This window comes from Panthera onca, chromosome Y (genome assembly GCF_046562875.1).
Source record: "Panthera onca isolate mPanOnc1 chromosome Y, mPanOnc1 haplotype 2, whole genome shotgun sequence".
Lineage (NCBI taxonomy): Eukaryota > Metazoa > Chordata > Mammalia > Carnivora > Felidae > Panthera > Panthera onca.
The window spans coordinates 20,577,477-20,598,651 of record NC_138358.1 but is presented as its reverse complement, the minus strand read 5'-3'; the positions used below and the strand labels follow the sequence as shown (position 1 = coordinate 20,598,651).

The following is a 21,175-nucleotide window of genomic DNA, read 5'->3' as shown; positions in this document are numbered from 1 at the left end:
CATCTGTATACTGCCTACAAGAGACTCATTTTGCTCCTGAAGACACCTACACACTGAAAGAAGGGGACTGGAGAACCACGTATCAAGCTAATGGTCATTAAAAGAAAGCTGGAGTAGGCGTACTTATGTCAAACTAGATCTTAAAACAAAAACTATAAAAAGAGATGAAGTGAATTATAATTAAGGTACCATTCATCAAGAAGACCTAACAATTGTAAATATTTATGCCACCAGTGTGACAGCACCCAAATATGTAAATTTTAATTACAAATATAAGAAACTCGTTGAGAAAAGCACCGTAATTGGAGGGGATTTTAACACTCAACCTACATCAATGGACAGATGATCCAAGCAGAAAATGAAGGAAACAATGGCTTTGAATAACACACTGGGCTAGATGGACTTAACAGATACATTCAGAATATTTCATCCTAAAGGAGCAAAGTACACATTCTTTTCAAGTGCACATGGAACATTCTGTAGAACAGATTACATAATGGGTTACAAATCAGCCTTCATGAGATACAAAAAAAAAAAAAATACCGAGTTAAGACCATGCATATTTTTCAGATCCCAACAGTATGAAACACAAAATCCACCACAAGGAAAATTTGGTGCAACCACAAAACTTGGAGATTAAAGAACATCCTAAAGAATCAATGGCTTAGGGGAGGAGGGGACAACATGGTGGAGAAGTAGGCAGATCCATACTTCCTGCGACTCTCAAACAAAGAAGTGCACAAGCCGAGGGACTTTGAACACCAAAGCCTGGAGGAAAAGAGGCTGAATCTACCAGGAAGAAAATTTGAAAGTTGGAGAAAAACATGTGGGTGACTGTGAACTGAGGGAGATAAAAAAAAAAGCCCACGTGGGCATGGAGGGGAGGGACCCCCTTCTGCGGAGAGACAAAGGGAAAGGAAAGAGCAGCTAGGGAAGTGTAGGACCATATCCAGACAGGAGAAAGACCTCAGACTGAGATGGAGAGGGATCTGATCTCTAAATGTGGGGTTTTCTTCGGACTGGGTCTGGCTCCCTGTTCCCGGACAGGGGGAGGAGGGCAGCCAAGGCCTGGGTGTGGTGGTTAATCAGGGGCTCAGTCCCCAGCTGGGACCAAGTGGTTCCCTCCCTGGAGGGCTGAGCGATAGTACAAAGCCTGCCTGCAGCTGCCACCCCCAGGCTCAGTGGCTAGGCTGAGGACACAGTCTGCAGTAGGAAAAGGCGGCTGTCTCCCTGGAGTGCTGTGGTAAAGACAAAGCCTGCCTGTGTCTGCCTGAGTCTGCAAGGGCGGTGGCTCAGTCCGCAGTAGGAAAAAGCAGTCCTCCCTGAAGCGTGGCGGCACAAACCCAGCTGGAGCCACATATTGGAGCACACTGAGAGGCGCTCCCCCAGTGCCAGAGCGCAGGGAAGCAGGACTTTGAATCCTAGCCAAGCACAGGGTCGGGGGAGTTAGTGGAGCAAGAAGGACCGCCCCATCTATGCCAGCGGCACAGTAAGGAGGACTCAAACAAAGTCCACTGAGTCTGGTCCCTGGAGAAGAGACTGGGGGATTGCCATTCCCCACCCCCCCCCCGCCCCGCCACCACCACCATCAAGGCAGGGCCTCAAGGATCACCCCTGGGGCCCACAGTGGAGGGAGCTGGGTCCCGATTATACCAAACCACACTCCTCAGCACTGGGTAACCACCAGAGCGGCACAGACCCTGTGGAAAACTCCCCCCGACAAGCACTTCAACACTGCCTGGATTAACTCTAGATCAATTCTGGGTATTTAAGATATATTCTCCCCCCACCTCCATTTCTCCTCCTTATCTCTTCCCTCCCCTAGGCTGGTTACTCTGTTTATTGGTTTGTCTAAACAGACATATTTAATCCATTGTCTTGATACATGTTCTACACGTCCTTCTTTACATTTCTTTCTCTCTCTCTGGAATAATCAAGCCATATAGTTTCTCTGTCTGGGTAACTATCTTCGTTTCGTTTCCCTGCCTCCTCCTTTATTTTCCTTTCTCTCTATGGATTAAGCCTTTTAGTCTCTCTGCCTAGTCAACGTTTAGTTTTTCTTCTTCCCACACTCCTATCATTTCTCTTCTTGTATGTGCTCTTCCATCATCAACGCCTCCACTCTCTAATTTAATTCTAGTGGGTCATTTTCAGTTTGTTTTTTCAGTCTTTAGTTTTTTGTTCTTATTTGTTTCTTTGTGCTGTTTGTTTGTTTCTTCTGTGCTTGAGTGGTTTTGTCTCCTGTTTGTCTGTTTTCCTTTATAGGTTACTCAAAGGAACAAATCAAAGCACGCCTGGTGTAGGGTTTAAAATATCACTATCAGTAGGGTAATAAAATAACCAAAGTCACAACAACACAGAGCGAGTAACAATCTCCAGAAAACACCTCCTGAAGGGCCAGACCCTGGACAGTGTATGACCCTCCTTTAACATAGCAGTGCTCGCAGGTGCAGAGCACACAACAAGCTTTTAAAATGCATAAGGGACAGTAAAATACCCCAAATGAGGAAACAGAAGAATTCTCCTAAAAAGATATTCCTGGAGGTAGAGACGGCTAATGAATTGATCAAAACCGACTTAAGCAACATAACTGAACAAGAATTTAGAATAACAGTCATAAATATTGCTAGCTTGAAAAGAGCAGAGAAGACAGCAGAGAATCTATTGTTACAGAGATCAAGGGACTAAAATATAGTCATGAGGAATTAAAAATGCTCTAAATGAAGTGTAAAACACAAGGGAGGCAGCCACAGAGCAGACTGAAGACAGAGGGGAGAAAAGGGGAAGTAGAAGATAAAATTATGGAAAAGGAGAAAGTTGAGAAAAAGAGAGAGAGAGAAAAAATCCAGGATTATGAGGGGAGAATTAGAGAACTAAGTGATGCAATCAAATGGAACAATAGCCATATCATAGGAATTCCAGAAGAAGAAGAAGAGAGAGAAAGGGGCTGAAGGTGTCCTTGAACAAATCATAGCTGAGGCTTCCTTGATCGGGGGAAGGAAACAGGCATTGAAATCCAACAGGCACAGAGAACCCACTTCAGACATAACTTAAATTGATCTTCTGCGCAACATATCACAGTAAAACTGGCAAAATACAAGGATAAAGAGAAAATTCTGAAAGCAGCTAGGAATAAACATGCTCTAACATATAAAGAGAGACCGATAAAACTCGTGACTGATCTGTCTACCGAAACTTGGCAGGCCAGAAAGGAATGGCAGGAAATCTTCAATGTGATGAACAGAAAAAAATATGCAGCCAAGAATCTTTATCCAGAAAGTCTGTCACTCAGAATAGAAGGAGATATAAAGGTTTTCCCAAACAAACAAACAAAAAATGAAGGAATGCATCACCACTAAACCAGCCCTACAAGAGATCCTAAGGGGGAGTCGGTAAGTGAAATGTGGCAAGGACCACAAAGGACCAGAGACTCCACCACAAGCATGAAACCTACCAGTAACACAATGACTCTAAACCCGTATCTTTCAAAAATAACACTGAATGTATGGAAAAACACAGGGTATCAGAATGGATAAAAAAAAAACAAAAACCAACAAGACCCATCTATTTGCTATCTACAAGAGACTCATTTTAGGCCTGAGGACACCTTCAGATTGAAGTGACATTGAAAGATGGAGAACTATCATGCTACTGGAAGTCAAAAGAAAGCATGAGTAGCCATACTTATATCAGAAAAACTAGACATTAAATTGAAACCTGCAAGAAGAGATGAAGAAGGGCATTATATAATAATTACAGGGTCTATACATAAGGAAGACCTAACAATTGTAAATGTCTATGCACCAAATTCTGGAGCCCCCAAGTATCTAAAACAATGAATCACAAACATAAGCAAGCTTATTGATAAGAATGTGATAATGGCAGGGGGATTTTAATACCCCACATACAACAATGGATTGATCATCTACACAGGATCAGAAAGAAAAAAGGGCCCTGAATGATACATTGAATCAGATGGACTTGACAGATATATTTAGAACTCTGCATTCCAAAGCAACAGAATATACTTTTTTCTCGAGTGCACATGGAACTTTCTCCAAGATACATCACATACTGGGTCACAACACAGTCCTTAGTAAGTATAAAGATCATACCATGCACACTTTCAGATCATAATGCTAGGAAACTTGAAATCAACCATAAGAAAAAGTCTGGAAAACCTGCAAAAGCATGGAGGTTAAAGAACACCCTACTAAAGAATGAATGGGTCAACCAGGCAATTAGAGAAGGAACTGAAAAATATACGGAAACAAATGAAAATGAAAATACAACAATCAAAATGCTTTGGGATGCAGTGAAGGCAGTCCTGAGAGGAAAATACATTGCAATCCAGGCCTCTCGCAAGAAACAGGAAAAATCCCAAATACAAAATCTAACAGCATACCTCAAGAAACAAGAAGCAGAACAGCAAAGGCACTCCAAACCCCGCAGAAGAGGAGACATAATAAATATCAGAGCAGAAATAAACAATATAGAATCTAAAAAAACTGTAGAGCAGATCAATGCAAACAAGAGTTGGTTTTTTTTGGAAAAATAAACAAAACTGATAAACCTCTAGCCAGGCTTCTCAAAAAGAAAAGGGAGACGACCCAAATAGATAAAAATTTCATTCATTCCATGAAAGAAAATGGAATTATTACAAGCAGTCCCTCAGAAACACATGAAGTTATCAGGGAATACTATGAAAAATGTTATGCCAACAAACTGGATACCCTGGAAGAAATGGACATATTCCTAAGCACCCACACACTTCCAAAACTGAAACAGGAAGAAATAGAAAACTTGAACAGACCCGTAACCAGCAAAGAAATTGAATCAGTTATCAAAAATCTCCCAACAAATAAGAGTCCAGGACCAGATGGCTTCCCAGGGGAATTCTACAAGACATTTAAAGAGAGATAATACATACCCTTCTCAAGCTGTTCAAAAAAAATAGAAAGGGAAGGAAAACTTCCAGACTCATTCCATGAAGCCAGCATTACTTTGATTCCCAAATGAGACAGAGATCCAGCAAAAACAAAACAAAACAAAACAAAACAAAACAAAACAAAACAAAACTAAACTAAACTACAGGCTAATACCCCTGATGAATACGGATGCACAAATTCTCAACAAGATACTAGCAAATCAAATTCTACCGTATATAAAAATAATTATTCACCATGATCAAGTGGAATTCATTTCTGGGCTGCAGGGCTGGTTGACATTCGCATATCAATCAATGGGATACATCACATTAACAAAAGAAAAGAAAAGAACCATATGATCCTGCCAATCGATGCAGAAAAAGCATTTGACAAAATTCAGCATCCTTTCTAAATAAAAACCCTCGGAAATGTCAGGATAGAAGGAACATACTTAAACATCATAAAAGCCATTTATGAAAAGCCAACAGCTAATATCATCCTCAATGGGGAAACACTGAGAGGTTTCCCCCTGAGATCAGTAACAGGACAGGGGTGTTCACTCTCACCGCTGTTATTTAACGTAATGTTGGAAGTTGTAGCATCAGCAATCACACAACAAAAGGAAGCCAAAGGCAACAAAAGTGGCAAAGTTAAAGTCAAGCTTTCACTTTTGCAGATGACATAATACTCTACAAGGAAAACCCAAGAGACTCCACCAAAGGCTGCTAGAATGGATACATGAATTCAGCAAAGTCGCAGGATACAAAATCGATGTACAGACATCACGTGCATTTTTATACACCAATAATTAACCAACATAAAGAGAAATAAAGAAACTGAACCCATTCACAATTGCACCCAGAATCATAAAATACCTAGGAATAAACCCAACCAAAGATGTAAAAGACGTGTATGCTGAAAACTATTGAAAGCTGATGAAGGAAACTGAAGAAGATACAAAGAAATGGAAACCATTCCGAGCTCATGGATTCGCAGAATAAATATTGTTGGAATGTCGATACTACCCAAAGCAATACTACCCAAAGCAATCTACGCATTCAATGCAATCCCAATCCCAATCTAAATTCTTCTCAAAGCTAGAATAAGGAATCCTAAAATCTGTATGGAACCATAAAAGACCCCGAACAGCCAAAGTAATATTGAAGAAGAAGACTGAAGTGGGAGGCATCACAATCCCAGACTTTAGCCTCTACAAAGCTGTCATCAACAAGACAGTATGGTATTGGCACAAAAACAGACACATAGACCAAGGAAATAGAATAGAAATCCCAGAACTGGACCTACAAATGCATGCTCAACTAATCTTTGACAAAGCAGGAAAGAATATCCAATGAAAAACAGACGGTCTCTTTAACAAATCGTGCTGGGAGAACTGGACAGAAACATGCAGAAGAATTAAACTAGACCATTTTCTTACACCATTCACAAAAATAAACTCAAAATGGGTGGAGGACCTGACTGTGAGACAGAAAACCATCAAAACCTTAGAGGAGAAAGCAGGAAAAAAACCTCTCTGACCTCAGCTGCAACAATTTCTTGCTCAATGCATCTCAAAAGGAAGGGAATTAAAAGCAAAAATGAACTATTGGGACCTCGTGTAGACAAAGAGCTTCTGCACTTCAAAGGAAACAATCAACAAAAATAGAAGGCAACCAACGGAATGGGAAAAGATATTTATAATGACGTATGGGACAAAGGGCTAGTACCCAAAATCTATAATGAACTCACCAGACTCCATACCTGGAAAACAAATAATCCAGTGAAGAAATGAGCAGAAGACATGAATAGACACTTTTCTAAAGAAGACATCCATGTGGCCAACAGGCACATGAAAAGATGCTCTATGTCACTCCTCATCAGGGAAATACAAATCAAAACCAGGCTCAGATACCACCTCTCTCCAGTCAGAGTGGCTAAAATGAGCAAATCAGGAGACTACAGATGCTGGAGAGGATGTGGAGAAATGGGAATCTCTTGCACTGTCGGTGGGAATGCAAACTGGTGTAGCTGCTGTGGAAAACAGTGTGGAGGTTCCTCAAAAAATGAAAACTAGAACTACCCTATGACCCAACAAAAGCACTGCTAGGAATTTACCCAAGCGTTACAGGAGTAATGATGCATAAGGGCACTTGGACCCCAATGTTTATAGCAGCACCTTCAACAACAGCCGCATTATGGAAAGAGCCTAAGTGTCCGTCAACTGACAAATGGATAAAGAAGATGTGGTTTACATATACAATGGGATACTACTTGGCAATGAGAAAAAATGAAATCTGGCCATTTGTGGCAAGGTGGATGGAGCTGGAGAGTATTATGCTAAGTGAAATAAAGTCAGGCAGAGAAAGACAAATACCATTATGTTTCACTCATATGTGGATCCTGAGAAACTTAACAGAAGACCATGGGTGATGAGAAGGGGCAAAAAAAGTTACAGGGACGGAAGTAGGTAAACCATGAGACTCTTAAATACTGAGAACAATCTGAGGGTTGATTGGGGGTGGGGGAGAGGGGAAAGTGGGTCATGGGCATTGATGAGGGCACCTGTTGGGATGAGCACTGGTATTGTACAGATATCAATTTAAAAATACATTGTATACATATATGTATAAATAATGTACGTACATATATATGTATGTATATGTATATAAATACAATTATATACGTATGTATAAATAAATATAAATGTGTAAAAATATATATTTATTTTTTATATAAACATATAAATACAAATACATAAGATATAAAGAGAATTCATAAATTATATTTTTATAAAAAGAATTCAAGTTATATATATAACTTGAGAGAGAGGGAGAGAATCAAAGGGTTAACCTAGAAATTAACGACCAAATTAAAAAGCAAATTAAAAAGTATATGGAAGCCTAAGTATATGAAAACACAACAGTTCAAAATTCTGGGATGCAGGAAGCACATAGCAATTCAAAGATTCCTAAAGAAGGAAGAAACATCTCAAAAACACCTTACACCTAAAGGAGTTGGGTAAAAGAAATAATGCTCAAAATCCAGCAGAGGAAGAGACATAATAAAGATTAGAGCAGAAATCCATGGTACTGAAATAACAAAAAAAGTACAACAGATCAACAAAACCAGGATCTGGTTCTTTGAAAGAATTAACACAATTGATAAAGCCCAGAAAGAAAACAGAAAGGACCCAAATACATAAAGTCACAAATAAAAGAGGAGAGATCAAAACCACAAATGAAAGAGGAGGTATCACAACCAACACCACAGACACACAAATAATAATTAGTGACTATTATAAGAAATTATATGCCAACAAACTGGGCAATGTGGAAAAAAATGGACAAATTCCAATAAAGACACAAACTAACAACACTGAAAGAGCAATAGAAAATTTGAACAAAATCACAGCCAGTAAAGACACTGAGTAAGTAATAAAATATTTCCCAAAAAACCAAAAGTCCAAAGACAGATGGCTTCTCAAGGGCATTCTACCAACATTTCAAGAAGAGTTAATAAGGAAAACGTCCATATTCATTCTATGAATCCAGCATCACCTAGATTTTAAAACCCTAAAAAACAAAAAACACTAAAAAGGAAAACTACAGACCAATTTCCCTGACGAACACGGATGCAAAAACTCTCAACGAGACACTAGAAAAACAAATGCAATAATATATTAAAAGAATTATTCACCATGATCAAGTGGAATTTATTCCTGGACTGCAAGACTGGCTCACTATCTGCAATTATCTCAATGTGATACACTCCATCAAAAAGAGAAAGGATAAGAACTATATGATCCTCTCAACAGATGCAGAAAAAGCGTTTGACAAAATACAACATCTTTTCTTAATGAAAACTCAAAAGCAGAGATAGAATTAACATTCCTCAACAATATAAAGGCCATAAACAAAATATCCACACCTATTATCATCCTCAATGGGGAAGAACTTAGGGTATTCCCCCTATAGTCAGGAACATGACAGGGATGTCCGCTCTCACCACTGTTGTTCAATATAGTGTTGGAAGTGCATGCCTCAGCAATCAGACAACAAAAAAGAATAGACGGCATACAAACTGGCAAGAACGAAGTCAAAATTCACTTTCACAGATTACATGATACCCTATGTGGAACTCTTGAAAATCTCCACCAAAAACTGTTAAAACTGACTGGAATAAGCATAGATGCCAGATATAAGTCAATGCAAAGAAACTGGCTGTATTTCTATACACCAATAATAAAGCAGAAGAGAAATCAAGGAATCAGTCCCGTATACAATTGCTCCAAAAACCATAAAATACCTAGGAATAAACCAAACCAAATAGGTAAAATATCCAATATGATGAAACGTATAGGAAGTTTATGAAAAGAAATACAAAACACAAAGAAATGGAAAAATATTCCATGCTCCTGAACTGAGAAAACAAATATTGTTAAAATGTCGATTCTACCCAAAGCAATCCACACAGTCAATTCAATCCCTATCAAACTAACCCCAGAAACATTCAGAGAGCTAGAACAGACAATTCTAAAATGTTTACAGGACCAGAAAAGACCCCAAATAATCAAAGTAATGTTAAAATAAAAAAGAAAACCAAAACTAGAGGTATCACAACTCTGGACTTCAAGGTATACTGCCAAGCTGTAATCATCAATACAGTATGGTACTGCACAAACACAGACACATGGATCAATGGATTAGGAAAGAAAACCCATAAGCGGACCCATAAATGTATGGCTAACTAGTCTTTTACAAACATGAAATTGTATCCAGTGGAAAAAAGACAGTCTTTTCAGCAAATGGTGTTGGGAAAACTGGACAGCAGCAACATTCAGAAGCATGAACCTGGACCTCTCTCTTACAACATACATGAAAATGAACTCAAGTGGATGAAAGACCCAAATGTAAGACAGGAAGCCATCAAATCCTAGAAGGAAACACAGGCAACAACCATTTTGACCTTGGCTGCACCAACTTCTTAGATATTGTTCCAGAGGCAAGGGAAACAAAAACAAAACTGAACTACTGGACCTCACGAAGATAAAAATCTTCTCCACAGCAAAGGAAACAATCAACAAAACTGTAAGGAACACAGTGGAATGGAAGAAGGTATTTGCAAAGGACATAAAGGGTAATATCTAAAATGTATAAACAACATCAAACTCAACACCAAAAAAACAAATAATCCAGTGAAGAAATGGGCAAAAGACATGACAAAAGACACTTTCCCAAAGAGGCCATCCAGATGGCCCCTCTGTTTGGGAGGGGTTTGTTCTGGGAGTTTTCTGGTCAATGTCTGGGATATTTAGGATTATTTGATAATTATTTACTTGTGTTCCTGTGTTGATGGGAGCCTGAAATAAGTAAGTAAGTAAGTAAGTAAGTAAATAAATAAATAAATAAATAAATAAATAAATAAATATTTAAATATATATTAATATAAATATAAATATAAATATAAATAATAAATTAAATAAATAACTTAAAAATGAATAAGTAACTTAAACAAAAGAAGAAAATCCTGCCATTTGCAAAAAACGGATGAACCTGGAAGATATATGCTAAGTTAAATAAGCCAGAGACATAAAGAAAAATACTTTACGGTATCATGTATATGTGGAACCTAACTAAAAAATAGAGCTCAAAGAAATACAGAGTAGAACGGTGATTTCCAGAAGTTGGGAGTTGGAGGAAATGTAGAGATGTTGGTCAAAGAGTAAACAATTTCACAACAACAAATTAGATAACCTAGATGGACAGGGACCCATTTTGAGAAGCACAAAATCTACCAATGTGGAAAAAAGAAATAAGCTAAATAGACCTAAAGTAAGAGATTAGTCAAGTTAAAAAAAAAAAAAAACTGTAATCAAAGGAAAGCACAGGATGCAGATGCCTTTTTCCTCCAAATACAACAAAGACATAAAAAAAAAATGAATTCCAGTACATCTTCAACCTTTTCAACAAATGGAAGAAAATGGAAAACAGCACCATGGCAATAAAATATGTTACACCTCCGTGGAAAACAGTCTAATGATTATTCAATTACAATGTAACATAGCAATTCCACTTTTTAGAATATGACAGAACAATTCCATTTCCAGGTATGCACTGAAAACACCATTTATTCAAACAATATCAAGGGATATTTGTATATCTCATGTAAATACAAAAGTTCCTAAGAACCTATTCCCAATCTTGGAGGGAGACAGAAGCAGAGCAGGAGGACCTCAGGCTCCCATCAACACAGGAACACAACTAGATAGTTACCAAGTAATCCTAAATATCCCAGACATTGACCTGAAAACTCACAGAACAAACTCCACAACTAGAGGGAGAGAAGAGGCCACACTGAGTAAGGAGGAAAGTGCAGAGATGTGGTTTAGGGTAGAAATGGAAAGAGGGTGCTACAGAGGTCCTGGTCCCAGAGAAGAATGAGAGAATGGAGCTACAGAGGAAGACTCCCAAAACCACTGTGTGGGAAAATGAGGGTCTGAATTTTCTGAGTTCTTGCAACCAATGGGGCTCAAATATTAAAGGTCGGAGCAGCTGGCTGAGATGGGGCCCAGGGGTACTGCACTGCTCCTGGAGAAAATACAGGCAAACAACTTGCAGGTAGATGGCATGGAAACAATGATTAGAAGGTCACCTGAGGCATGGGGAGGGAGGGGCGCGGGCATTATTCAGTCACTCTTATTGGAGTTTATCCCTGAGAGGCAGCATTCAGCATTCACACAGATACCTCTCTAGGAACAAAGGATCTGGCTAGCCTCATTTCCTTTCCCCAGTCCTCACCATAAACCCAGAACCAACTGGAACCTACAATGACTGCCTAACTTGCTACACCAAGTTGCACACCCCTACACTATGACAAGACCACCTTTCTCAGTCAAGCATGCCTCAGTCCCAGTGTGGCATGCCAGGTCCTCCCACAGAAAATCAGCATAAACCCCTGCCCACACCACATCTCCCAACCAGAGAGTCCTGCAAGGCTTCAGCTCTGGTAAAAGTGGCGTCGGCCCTCACGTCACAAGCATACCAGAGCACACACCACATTCTTTCCAAAGACCAAAAGCAGCCTCTGGAGATATGTCAGAAAGACAGAGGAGTACTACACAATGGCAAAGTACTCACAGCACAGTGGAGACCCTCCCTAAAGTGGCAGGCCCTGGGTACTACATGACCTCTTCTTCATAAAGCCACGACTCTCAGGATAGGGAGCCATAAGTGTGTTTTATAACACAGAGAAGGAGGCAGAAATGAAGACAAAATGTGAACATGGAAGAATTTATTCCAAATGAAAGAACAAGATAAGGCAAGTAGAGATCTAAGTGAAACAGATATAAATGACATACTTGATGGAGAATTTAGAACATCTGTAAGGAAACAAGCTGGGATTCAAAACAACAGAAGACCTCAGGGACATCCTTACCACAGAGATAAAAGTGTTAAAAATGAATCCATCAAAAATGAAAGATGCAACAGATGAGATTAAAAACCCACTTCATATAATGAACAGTGCACTGGAATGAGGAAATAAATAACTTAGTGACCTAGAGAAGAAAAATGGAAAATAATAAAGCTGAACAAAAGAAAGAATAATTACGGAACATGAGAATAGATTTCAAGAACTCAGTGACTCCATCAAATGTAGTAACACCCATATTATAGGAGTTCCAGAAAAAGGAGAGAGAGAAAAGGGGGAAGAAAATTTATTTGAGGAATAATAGCTCAAAACTTCCCTAATGTGGGGAAGGAAACAGACATGCAAATCCAGGATTCAGGAAACACAGAGAATCCCCATCAAAACCAACAAGATCAGGACAACGCCAAGGTATGTTGCAATTAAACTTGCAAAATATAGCATTAAAAAATCCTGAAAGCAGCAAGACAACAAAGTCCCTACTATACAAGGAAAGACCCAGAAGGCTAGCTGCAGATCTCTCAACAGAAAGTTAGCAAGCCAGAAGGCCATGGAATGATGATATATACAATATACTGAATGGGAAAAACCTACAGGCAAGAATAGTCTATCCAGGAAGGTATCATTCAGAAGAGAGGGGCAGATAAAGAGTTTCCCAAATAAAACTAAAGGAATTTGACAAATTAGTTTCCCAGACAAATAAAACTAAACCAGCCCTAAAAGAAATATTAAAGGGGACTCCTTGAGAGCAAAGGAGATATCAAAAGTGACAGAGACACAATGTCCAGAAACAAAAAAAGCAACAAAATGTTACTAAGTACATATTTATCAATAATTACTTTGGATGTAAGTTGACTAAATTCTCCAATAAAAGGAAATTAAGGAAGAAATAAAAAAAAAATACATGGAAACAAATGAAAATGAAAACACAACAGTACAAAACCTTTGGGATACTACGAAAGCAGTTTTAAAGCCAACAGAAGGAAGCAAATAATAAAGACCAGAGCAGAAATAAATGATATAGAAAAAAATCAGACAACTCCATGAAACCAGGCGCTAGTTCTTCGAAAAAAAAAGAAGATACACCGCTAGCCAAGCTTATCAAAATGAAAAAAGAATGGACCCAAATAAATAAAATCACAAATAAAAGTAGAGAAATAACAACCAACGCCACAAAATTATTTAAAAAAAAAAGAATATTAGAAAAACTATAGGCCAAAAAATTGGAAAACTAGAAGAAATAGATAAATTCTTTGAAACATAAGCTGCGAAAATGAAAAACAAACACAAAAAAGTGAAAACCTGAGCAGGTCAATAACCAAAAAGAAACTGAATCCGTCATCAAAAACTTTCCAAATAAACTAAGTCTAGGGACAGACGGTTTCACAGATGAATTATACTAAACATTTAAAACAGTTAATACCAAGGGATACAGGAGTGCTGGATGCATAGGGGCACTTTTACCCCAATGTTTATACTAGCACTTTCAACAATAGCCAAATTATGGAAAGAGCACAAATGTCTATCAACTGACGAATGGATAAAGAAGTTGTGTTTGTATACACAATGGAATACTACGTGGCAATGAGAAAGAAAGAAATATGGCCTTTTGTAGCATTGTGGATGGAAGTGGAGAGTGTTATGCTAAGTGAAATAAGTCATACAGAGAAAGACAGATACCATATGTTTTCACTCTTATGTGGATCCTGAGAAAGTTAACAAAAGACCACGGGGGAGGGGACGAAATAAAAAAGAGGTTAGAGAGGGAGGGAGCCAAAATATGAGAGGCTCTTAAAAACTGCGAACAAACTGAGGGTTGATGGGGGATGGGAGGGAGGGGTGGTGGGAGGGAGGGAAGGGTGGGTGATGGGTACTGAGTATGAGTCCTGGGTGTTGTATGGAAACCAATTTGACAACAAATTTCATATTAAAAACATAAAAAAATAAAAGAGTTAATACCTATTCTTCTCAAACTATTCCAAAACAAAGAAAAGGAAGGATATCTTCCAAACTCATACTATGAGACCAGCTTTATCTTGATTCCAAATAAGAGGAAGACTACACTGAGAAAGAGAACTACAGGCCACATCCCTGATGGACATGGATGCAAAACTTCGCAATAAAATACTAGCAAATATAATCCAACAATTTATTAAAATAATCATTCACCAGATTATTCCTGGGTTTCAAGGTTGGCTCAATATTCACAAATCTACATGACACTCCACATTAATAAAGAAAAGGATAAGAACCATATAATCATCTCAACAGATACAGAAAAGCATTTGCCAAAAAAAAAAAAAAACCATCCACTCATGATAAAAATCCTTAATAAAGAATATTTACAGGGAATATACTTCAACATAAAAAAAGGACAATTATGAAAAACACATAGCTAGAATCATCCTCAATGAAGAAAAACTGATAGTTTTCCCTTTACAAGAAAGGGATGTCCACTCTCCACTAATGTCATTCAGCACGGTAGTAAAAGTCATACCCTCAGCAATCAAAACGAAAGAAAAAGCAGAAAAGAAAGAGAAAGGAAAAGAAGGAAAGAAATAAAGAAAAGGAAGGAAGGAAGGGAGGGAGGGAGGGAGGGAGGGAAAGAAAGAGAGAGAGAGAGACAGAGAGAAAGAGAGAGAAAAAGAGAGAAAGAAAGAGAGAAAGAGAAAAAACTGGTGAAGGCACTCTAGGAAACAGTATGCAGATTCTCAAAAAGGTAAAAATAGACTATATAATCCGGCAACTGCACTGTTGGGTACTTACCCAAACAATACAAAAACACTAATTCAAAGTGATGCATGCACCCCAATGTTTACAGCATTTATTATTACTATTATTATTATTATCATTATTATTATTATTATTATTATTATTATTATTATTATTTATAACAGGCAAAATATGGAAACTGTCCATATGTTCACCAACTTTGAGTAAAAAAGTAGTTATATATGTAGGGAAGCATGGGTGGCTCAGTCGGTTACACATCTGACTTTGTCTCAGGTCATGATTTCGCAATTTGTGAGTTCAAGCCCTGCATCAGGCTCTGTGCTGACAGCTCAGAGGCTGGAGCCTGCTTCAGATTCTGTCTCCCCCTCTCTCTGCCCCTCCCCAACTTGTGTTCTCTCTCTCAAAAATAAACATTAAAAAATTAAAAGAATTTAATTTAATTTAATTTTTTAAAAAATTTAAATTTAAATTTAAAATTTTAAATTTAAAAAGAACTTAAAAAATTAAACGAATGTAGTGATCTACATACAAAATGGAATATAAGCCATAAAAAAGAATAAAATCTTGCCATTTGTAATGACATGTTTGGAGCTAGAAGCAACATAAGTTAGTCAGAGAAAGGGAAATACCATATGATTTCAACCACGTGTAGAACTTAACAAACTAAACAAATGAGCAAAGGCAGAAATGAAAGAGAAACAGACTGGAAATAGATTTCTAACTCTAGAGAATAGAAGAGAGGTGGTAAGGGAGGTAGTTATGGCTTAAATAGGTGATGGGCATTAGATAGGTACTTGTGATGAGCACATGTATTGTACAGAAGGACTGAATCTCTATACTGTACACCTGACACTAATATTATAGTGTATGCTAACTAACTGGAAGTTATATAAAACTTTAAATTAAGAACAATTCCCAATACCTGTCCCGCCCCCCCCATAGTAAAGGTGGGAATCAAAAGGTGGAAACAATCCAAGTGTGCATCCAGTTACAAACTGATGAACGAAATGCAGTACAGATATACAGTGGAATATTATTTTGACACCAAAAATGATAAAAGACTCCTATAACATTGATGACAGATCATCCTGTGTAAAGGAATGCAGAAACAAAAACCCACGTATCATACGATTTAATTGCTAGGCAATAACCAAAACAGAAAAATCAGTATTCACAGAAAGTTGATTAGTAATTGCCAAAGCCTCCAGGGAGAAGGTAAGTAAAGTGACTGCTCAATGCGTACTAGGATTCTGTAAAAAGTCATGAACATATTCCAGAGCTAAATAGGGAGGATGCTTGTGGAAACCAGCAACACTTACGCAGCTGCTCCTTTCATTTCCCCTCTTAGCCTCTGGCATCTATTAAGCTACTTTCTGTCCGTCTCTACGTCTATTGTTTGTATCTAAGAATTAACTAAATTTCACCCAATTTCCTATCTCTAAATGGTTAAAATAATAAATTTCATGTTAGTCTACCACTTACAAAACATTAGTTAATTACTCACTGAAAAACATTGAACTTACGAGGACACTCGGCTGGTGAGGACTCTCTCCCCGCTGTTTCTCTGAGACAATTTATGCTTACAGACTTTTTCAATAACAAATTCTTGTTATTAAACAGAAGAGTAGAAATTTAAGGTGGTAAAAGAAATGTGAGGCACTAAAAGAAAATGTTACACCAGTAAATAATGTCCCCACTCTTCCCCTTCAAAATGCAAGTATTATTTGGGGGAGCAAGACTTTACATATACAGAGAAATAAGAGTTTCAAGAAGGCTTAGAGCATAGATTCTTCATCAATTTCAAGTTAAACATTTCTTAAAGATAGAAAGTTCTAAATTAAAAACAATACATTATTAAAGGGGGAAAAATTAGCCGTAAATAATCTAAATTACTTAATGCAGCATCTTCTTTAAATAAATACCTTGATATACTCAATCCAATGCTGGAGAAGAACTTGAAAGCCACATTCTATCTTACTGAATACTTGGTAGACTAAAGACAAATCCTCAATTCTATTTTCATCAAGAAGAAAGCTTAAGCCTGAATATTAGAAACATGAAAGCAAAATTAGCAATACAAATACCCACCTCAGATATACGTTAAATGATACATTAATTTGAGATTGTTACATTCAAGACATTTACTCTGGATTAAAAATGCTACAGTCCTAAACTTTGCAAGTAAGTGTCGTATCAGTAAGTGTCTATTAAGAAATAATTAGATGGATGGCAGAAAAAAGAGTGTAATCTATTCCTCTGGACTATTTGTTTTTCCACTGTCATAAATGCTGTCTTGTAAACCACTGTGTATTTCGTATTATTGCCGCAAAACATACATCACATAAATTTATAGTAAATAAGTTTGTAATATAGATATTACTGTGCATGAATTAGAAAATTACAGATTTTAAATAGAACTTTAACTAGACACATTAAATATCTGATTAAGTGCCAGATACTGATTTTTACATAAGAACAGGAAGGTATACAATATACCCAAATACATGGACAAATATAATCATTCTATAAATAAATAAACAAGCATAAAAACCCCAGAATGCAAAAGACATATAGCAATATATTTGCTTCTAAAAAGCCACGTGTTCAGCATCAGAATACATCACTATCGACACGTTGCTTTTCTCTATTCGACATTACCTGAAGAACCCTCACCGTCCAAAGAAACTTTCTGCCAACTCTATCCTAGAAATATATATACCATACTGAACATATAAAATAAAGAAACTAAGGTTAATAAAATATCATAATTTGCTAGTATCTGCCAATTTATAAATTAATAACTTTTCAGCATTCGTCAACTTTGGAGATCTAAAAACTATGCTATTTTAGTTCACCTCTCACTTCCCAGTAACTGTGTTGATAAATTCCTACCTTTTTAATCAATCCATACTACCAGTTTACCATTTATTATTATGGTTTATGTGAAGTATAAATCGTTTTCTGTTCAAATTTAAATTCGTTATAAAAACAGAAAATGAAAAAAGCTATAACAGATGACATATTCGGTTGTAGATTTTTTACTGGCATTTCTAAGCATTAAAACTGTCACGGTAAACTGAAAACTGTCAATCATTAAAAAGTTGTTCTAAACTGCACAGGGGCAATGACTGCACATTGTCATTAATATACTAAAAACCAATCAAATATGTGTGTTAAAACAGACTGGTTTTATGACACGTAAATTATATATCAATGTTTTAAAGACAAGTAGGACTTTGGTAGTGAAACATTTCTTAAATCCAAAGATAGGACTTGAATAGAAAAATATCTTAGTTTTCCACATTTGGGGCCTCATTATTTACAAATCTCTATTTTCAATTTACATTATAAAATATTATTGTTGAGATGAACACTGAACCATCCTACACACCTACAAAACTGATTGGAGGATTAACACAACACTCTGCACAACCTGAACCACAGAATTCATCAGGAATTCACCCCAAAAGAAAGAGCACGAAGAAACGACAGCCAGGGATTTAACCAACACAGATACAAGCAAGACGTCTGAACCAGAATTTAGAATCACGATAATATGAATACTGGCTGGAGTCCAAAATAGACTACAGTCCCTTTGTGCAGAGATAAAAGAAGTAAAAAAATACCCAGAGTTAAATTAAAAATGCTATAACTGAGCTGTGATCACGGATGGATGCACGGGCAGCAAGCATGGATGAGGCAGAAAAGAGAATCAGCGATATAGACGACAAATTTACAGAGAATAAAAAAGCAGAGAAAAAGAGGGAGATTAAGGCAAAAAAGCACGATTTAAGAATTCGAGAAATCAGTGACTCATTAAAAAGTAACGACATCAGAATCATAGGGGTCCCAGAGGAGGAAGAGAGAGAAATAGGGGTAGAAGGGTTAAGTGAGCAAATCACAGCAGAAAACTTTGCTAACCTGGGGAAAGACCCAGACATCAAAATCCAGGAAGCACAGAGGACCCTCATTAGATTCAATAAAAACTGACCCTCAACAAGGCATATCATAGTCAAATTCACAAAACAGTCAGGCAAGGAGAGACTCATCAAAGCAGCAAGGGAAAAAAGTCCCTAAACTGTAAGGGAAGACAGAACAGGTTTGCAGCAGACCTATCCACAGAAACTTGGCAGGCCAGAAAGGAGTGGCAGGATATTTTAATGTGCTGAATCAGAAAAATAGACAGCCAAGAATTCTTTATCCAGCAAGATGGTCATTCAAAATAAAAGGAAAGATACAGATTCCCAGACAAACAAAAATTAAAGGAGTTTGTGTCCACTAAACCAGCCCTGCAAAAAATTTTAAGGGGGACTCTCCGAGGGGAGAAAAGATGAAAAAAAAAAATGTATGTATACACACACACATACATATATACGTACACACACACGTATATGTATACATATATACAAATATATATACACACGCACACACACATATATATGCACACACACACACATGCATACGTACATATGTACGTACATACATACATACCAAAATCAAGAAAGAACCAGAGAAGATCATCAGAAACTCCAATTCTACAAGCTTTATAATGGCAATAAATTAGTATCTGTCAGTACTCACTCTAAATGTCAATGTACTCAATGCTCCCATCAAAAGACATACGGTAACAGAATGCGTAAGAAAACAATTACCATCTATATGCTGTTTACAAGAGACACACTTGAGACCTAAAGACACCTTTAGACTGAAAAGGGGATGGGGAACCATCTATCGTGCTAATGGTCAAGAAAAGAAAGCCAGAATAGCCACACTTCTATCAGGCAATCTAGACTTTAAAATAAATAATGTATCGAGAGATGCAGAAAAGGCATTATGTCATAACCAAGGGGTCTACCCACCAGGAAGACCTAACAATTGTAAACACTGATGCGCCAAATGAGGCAGCACCCAAATATTTAATTCAATTAATCACAAACATAAAGAAACTCATTGATAGTAATACCGTTATAGTAGGAGACTTCAACACCCCAATCACAGCAATGGACAGATCGTCTAATCAAAATATCAAGGAGGACACAATGGCTTTGAATGACACACTGGACCAGATGGACTTCACAGATATATTCAGAACATTTCATCCTACAGCAATAGAATATACATTCTTCACAGGTGCACATGGAACGTTCTCCAGAATTGACCATATACTGGGACACAAATCAGCCCTAAGTAAGTACAAAAGTATAGAGATCACACCGTGCATATTTTCAGACCACAACACTATGAAACTCAAAATCAACCACAAGAAAAAAAACATTGGAAAGGTAAGAAATACTTGGAGACTGAAGAACATCCTACTAAAGAATGAATGCGCTAACCCAGCAGTTAAGAAGGAAATTAAAAAGCATATCGAAGTCAATGAAAATGATAATACCACATCCCAAAACCTCTGAGATGCAACAAAGGAGGTCATAAGAGGAAAGTACACAGCAATCCAGGCCTTCCTAAAGAAGGAAGAAAGATCGCAGAGACACAACCTAACCTTACGCCTTATGGAGCTGGAAAAAGAACAGCAAATAAAACCTAAAACCAGCAGAAGACAGGAAATAATAAAGATTAGAGCAGAAATTAATGTTATCGAAAACAACCAACCAACCAACCAACCAACCAACCAACCAAACAGTAGAACAGAACAATGAAACCAGAAGCTTCTTCTTTGAAAGAATTAACAAAATTGATAAACTAGAGTGATTGATCAAGAAGAAAAAGAAAAGGACCCAAATAAATAAAATCAAGAATGAAAGAAGAGTGATCACAACAAACACAGCAGAAATAAAAACCATAATAAGCGAACATTACGAGCAATTATATGCCAATAAAAGGGGCAATCTGGAAGAAGTGGGCATATTCCTAGAAACATGTACACTACCAAAACTGAAACAGGAAGAAATAGAAAATTTGAACACACCCATTACCAGTAAGGAAATCGAATTAGTAATCAAAAATCTGCCAAAACACAAGAGTCCAGAGCCAGATGGCTTTCCAGGGGAATTCTACCAAACATTTAAGGAAGACTGAACACCTATTCTCTTGAAGCTGTTCCAAAACATAGAAATGGAAGGAAAACTTCC

General features: G+C 37.4%; 1 protein-coding gene across 1 annotated transcript in view; it reads right to left on the bottom strand.

Annotated features, from left to right (window-relative positions):
* Positions 1 to 21,175, bottom strand: part of LOC145715072 (cullin-4B-like) — a 137,637-nt gene that overhangs the window by 96,177 nt on the left and 20,285 nt on the right. The window contains 1 exon segment of the mRNA XM_081794656.1: positions 17,009 to 17,127. Within this exon segment, the coding sequence (XP_081650782.1) occupies positions 17,009 to 17,127 (119 nt within the window).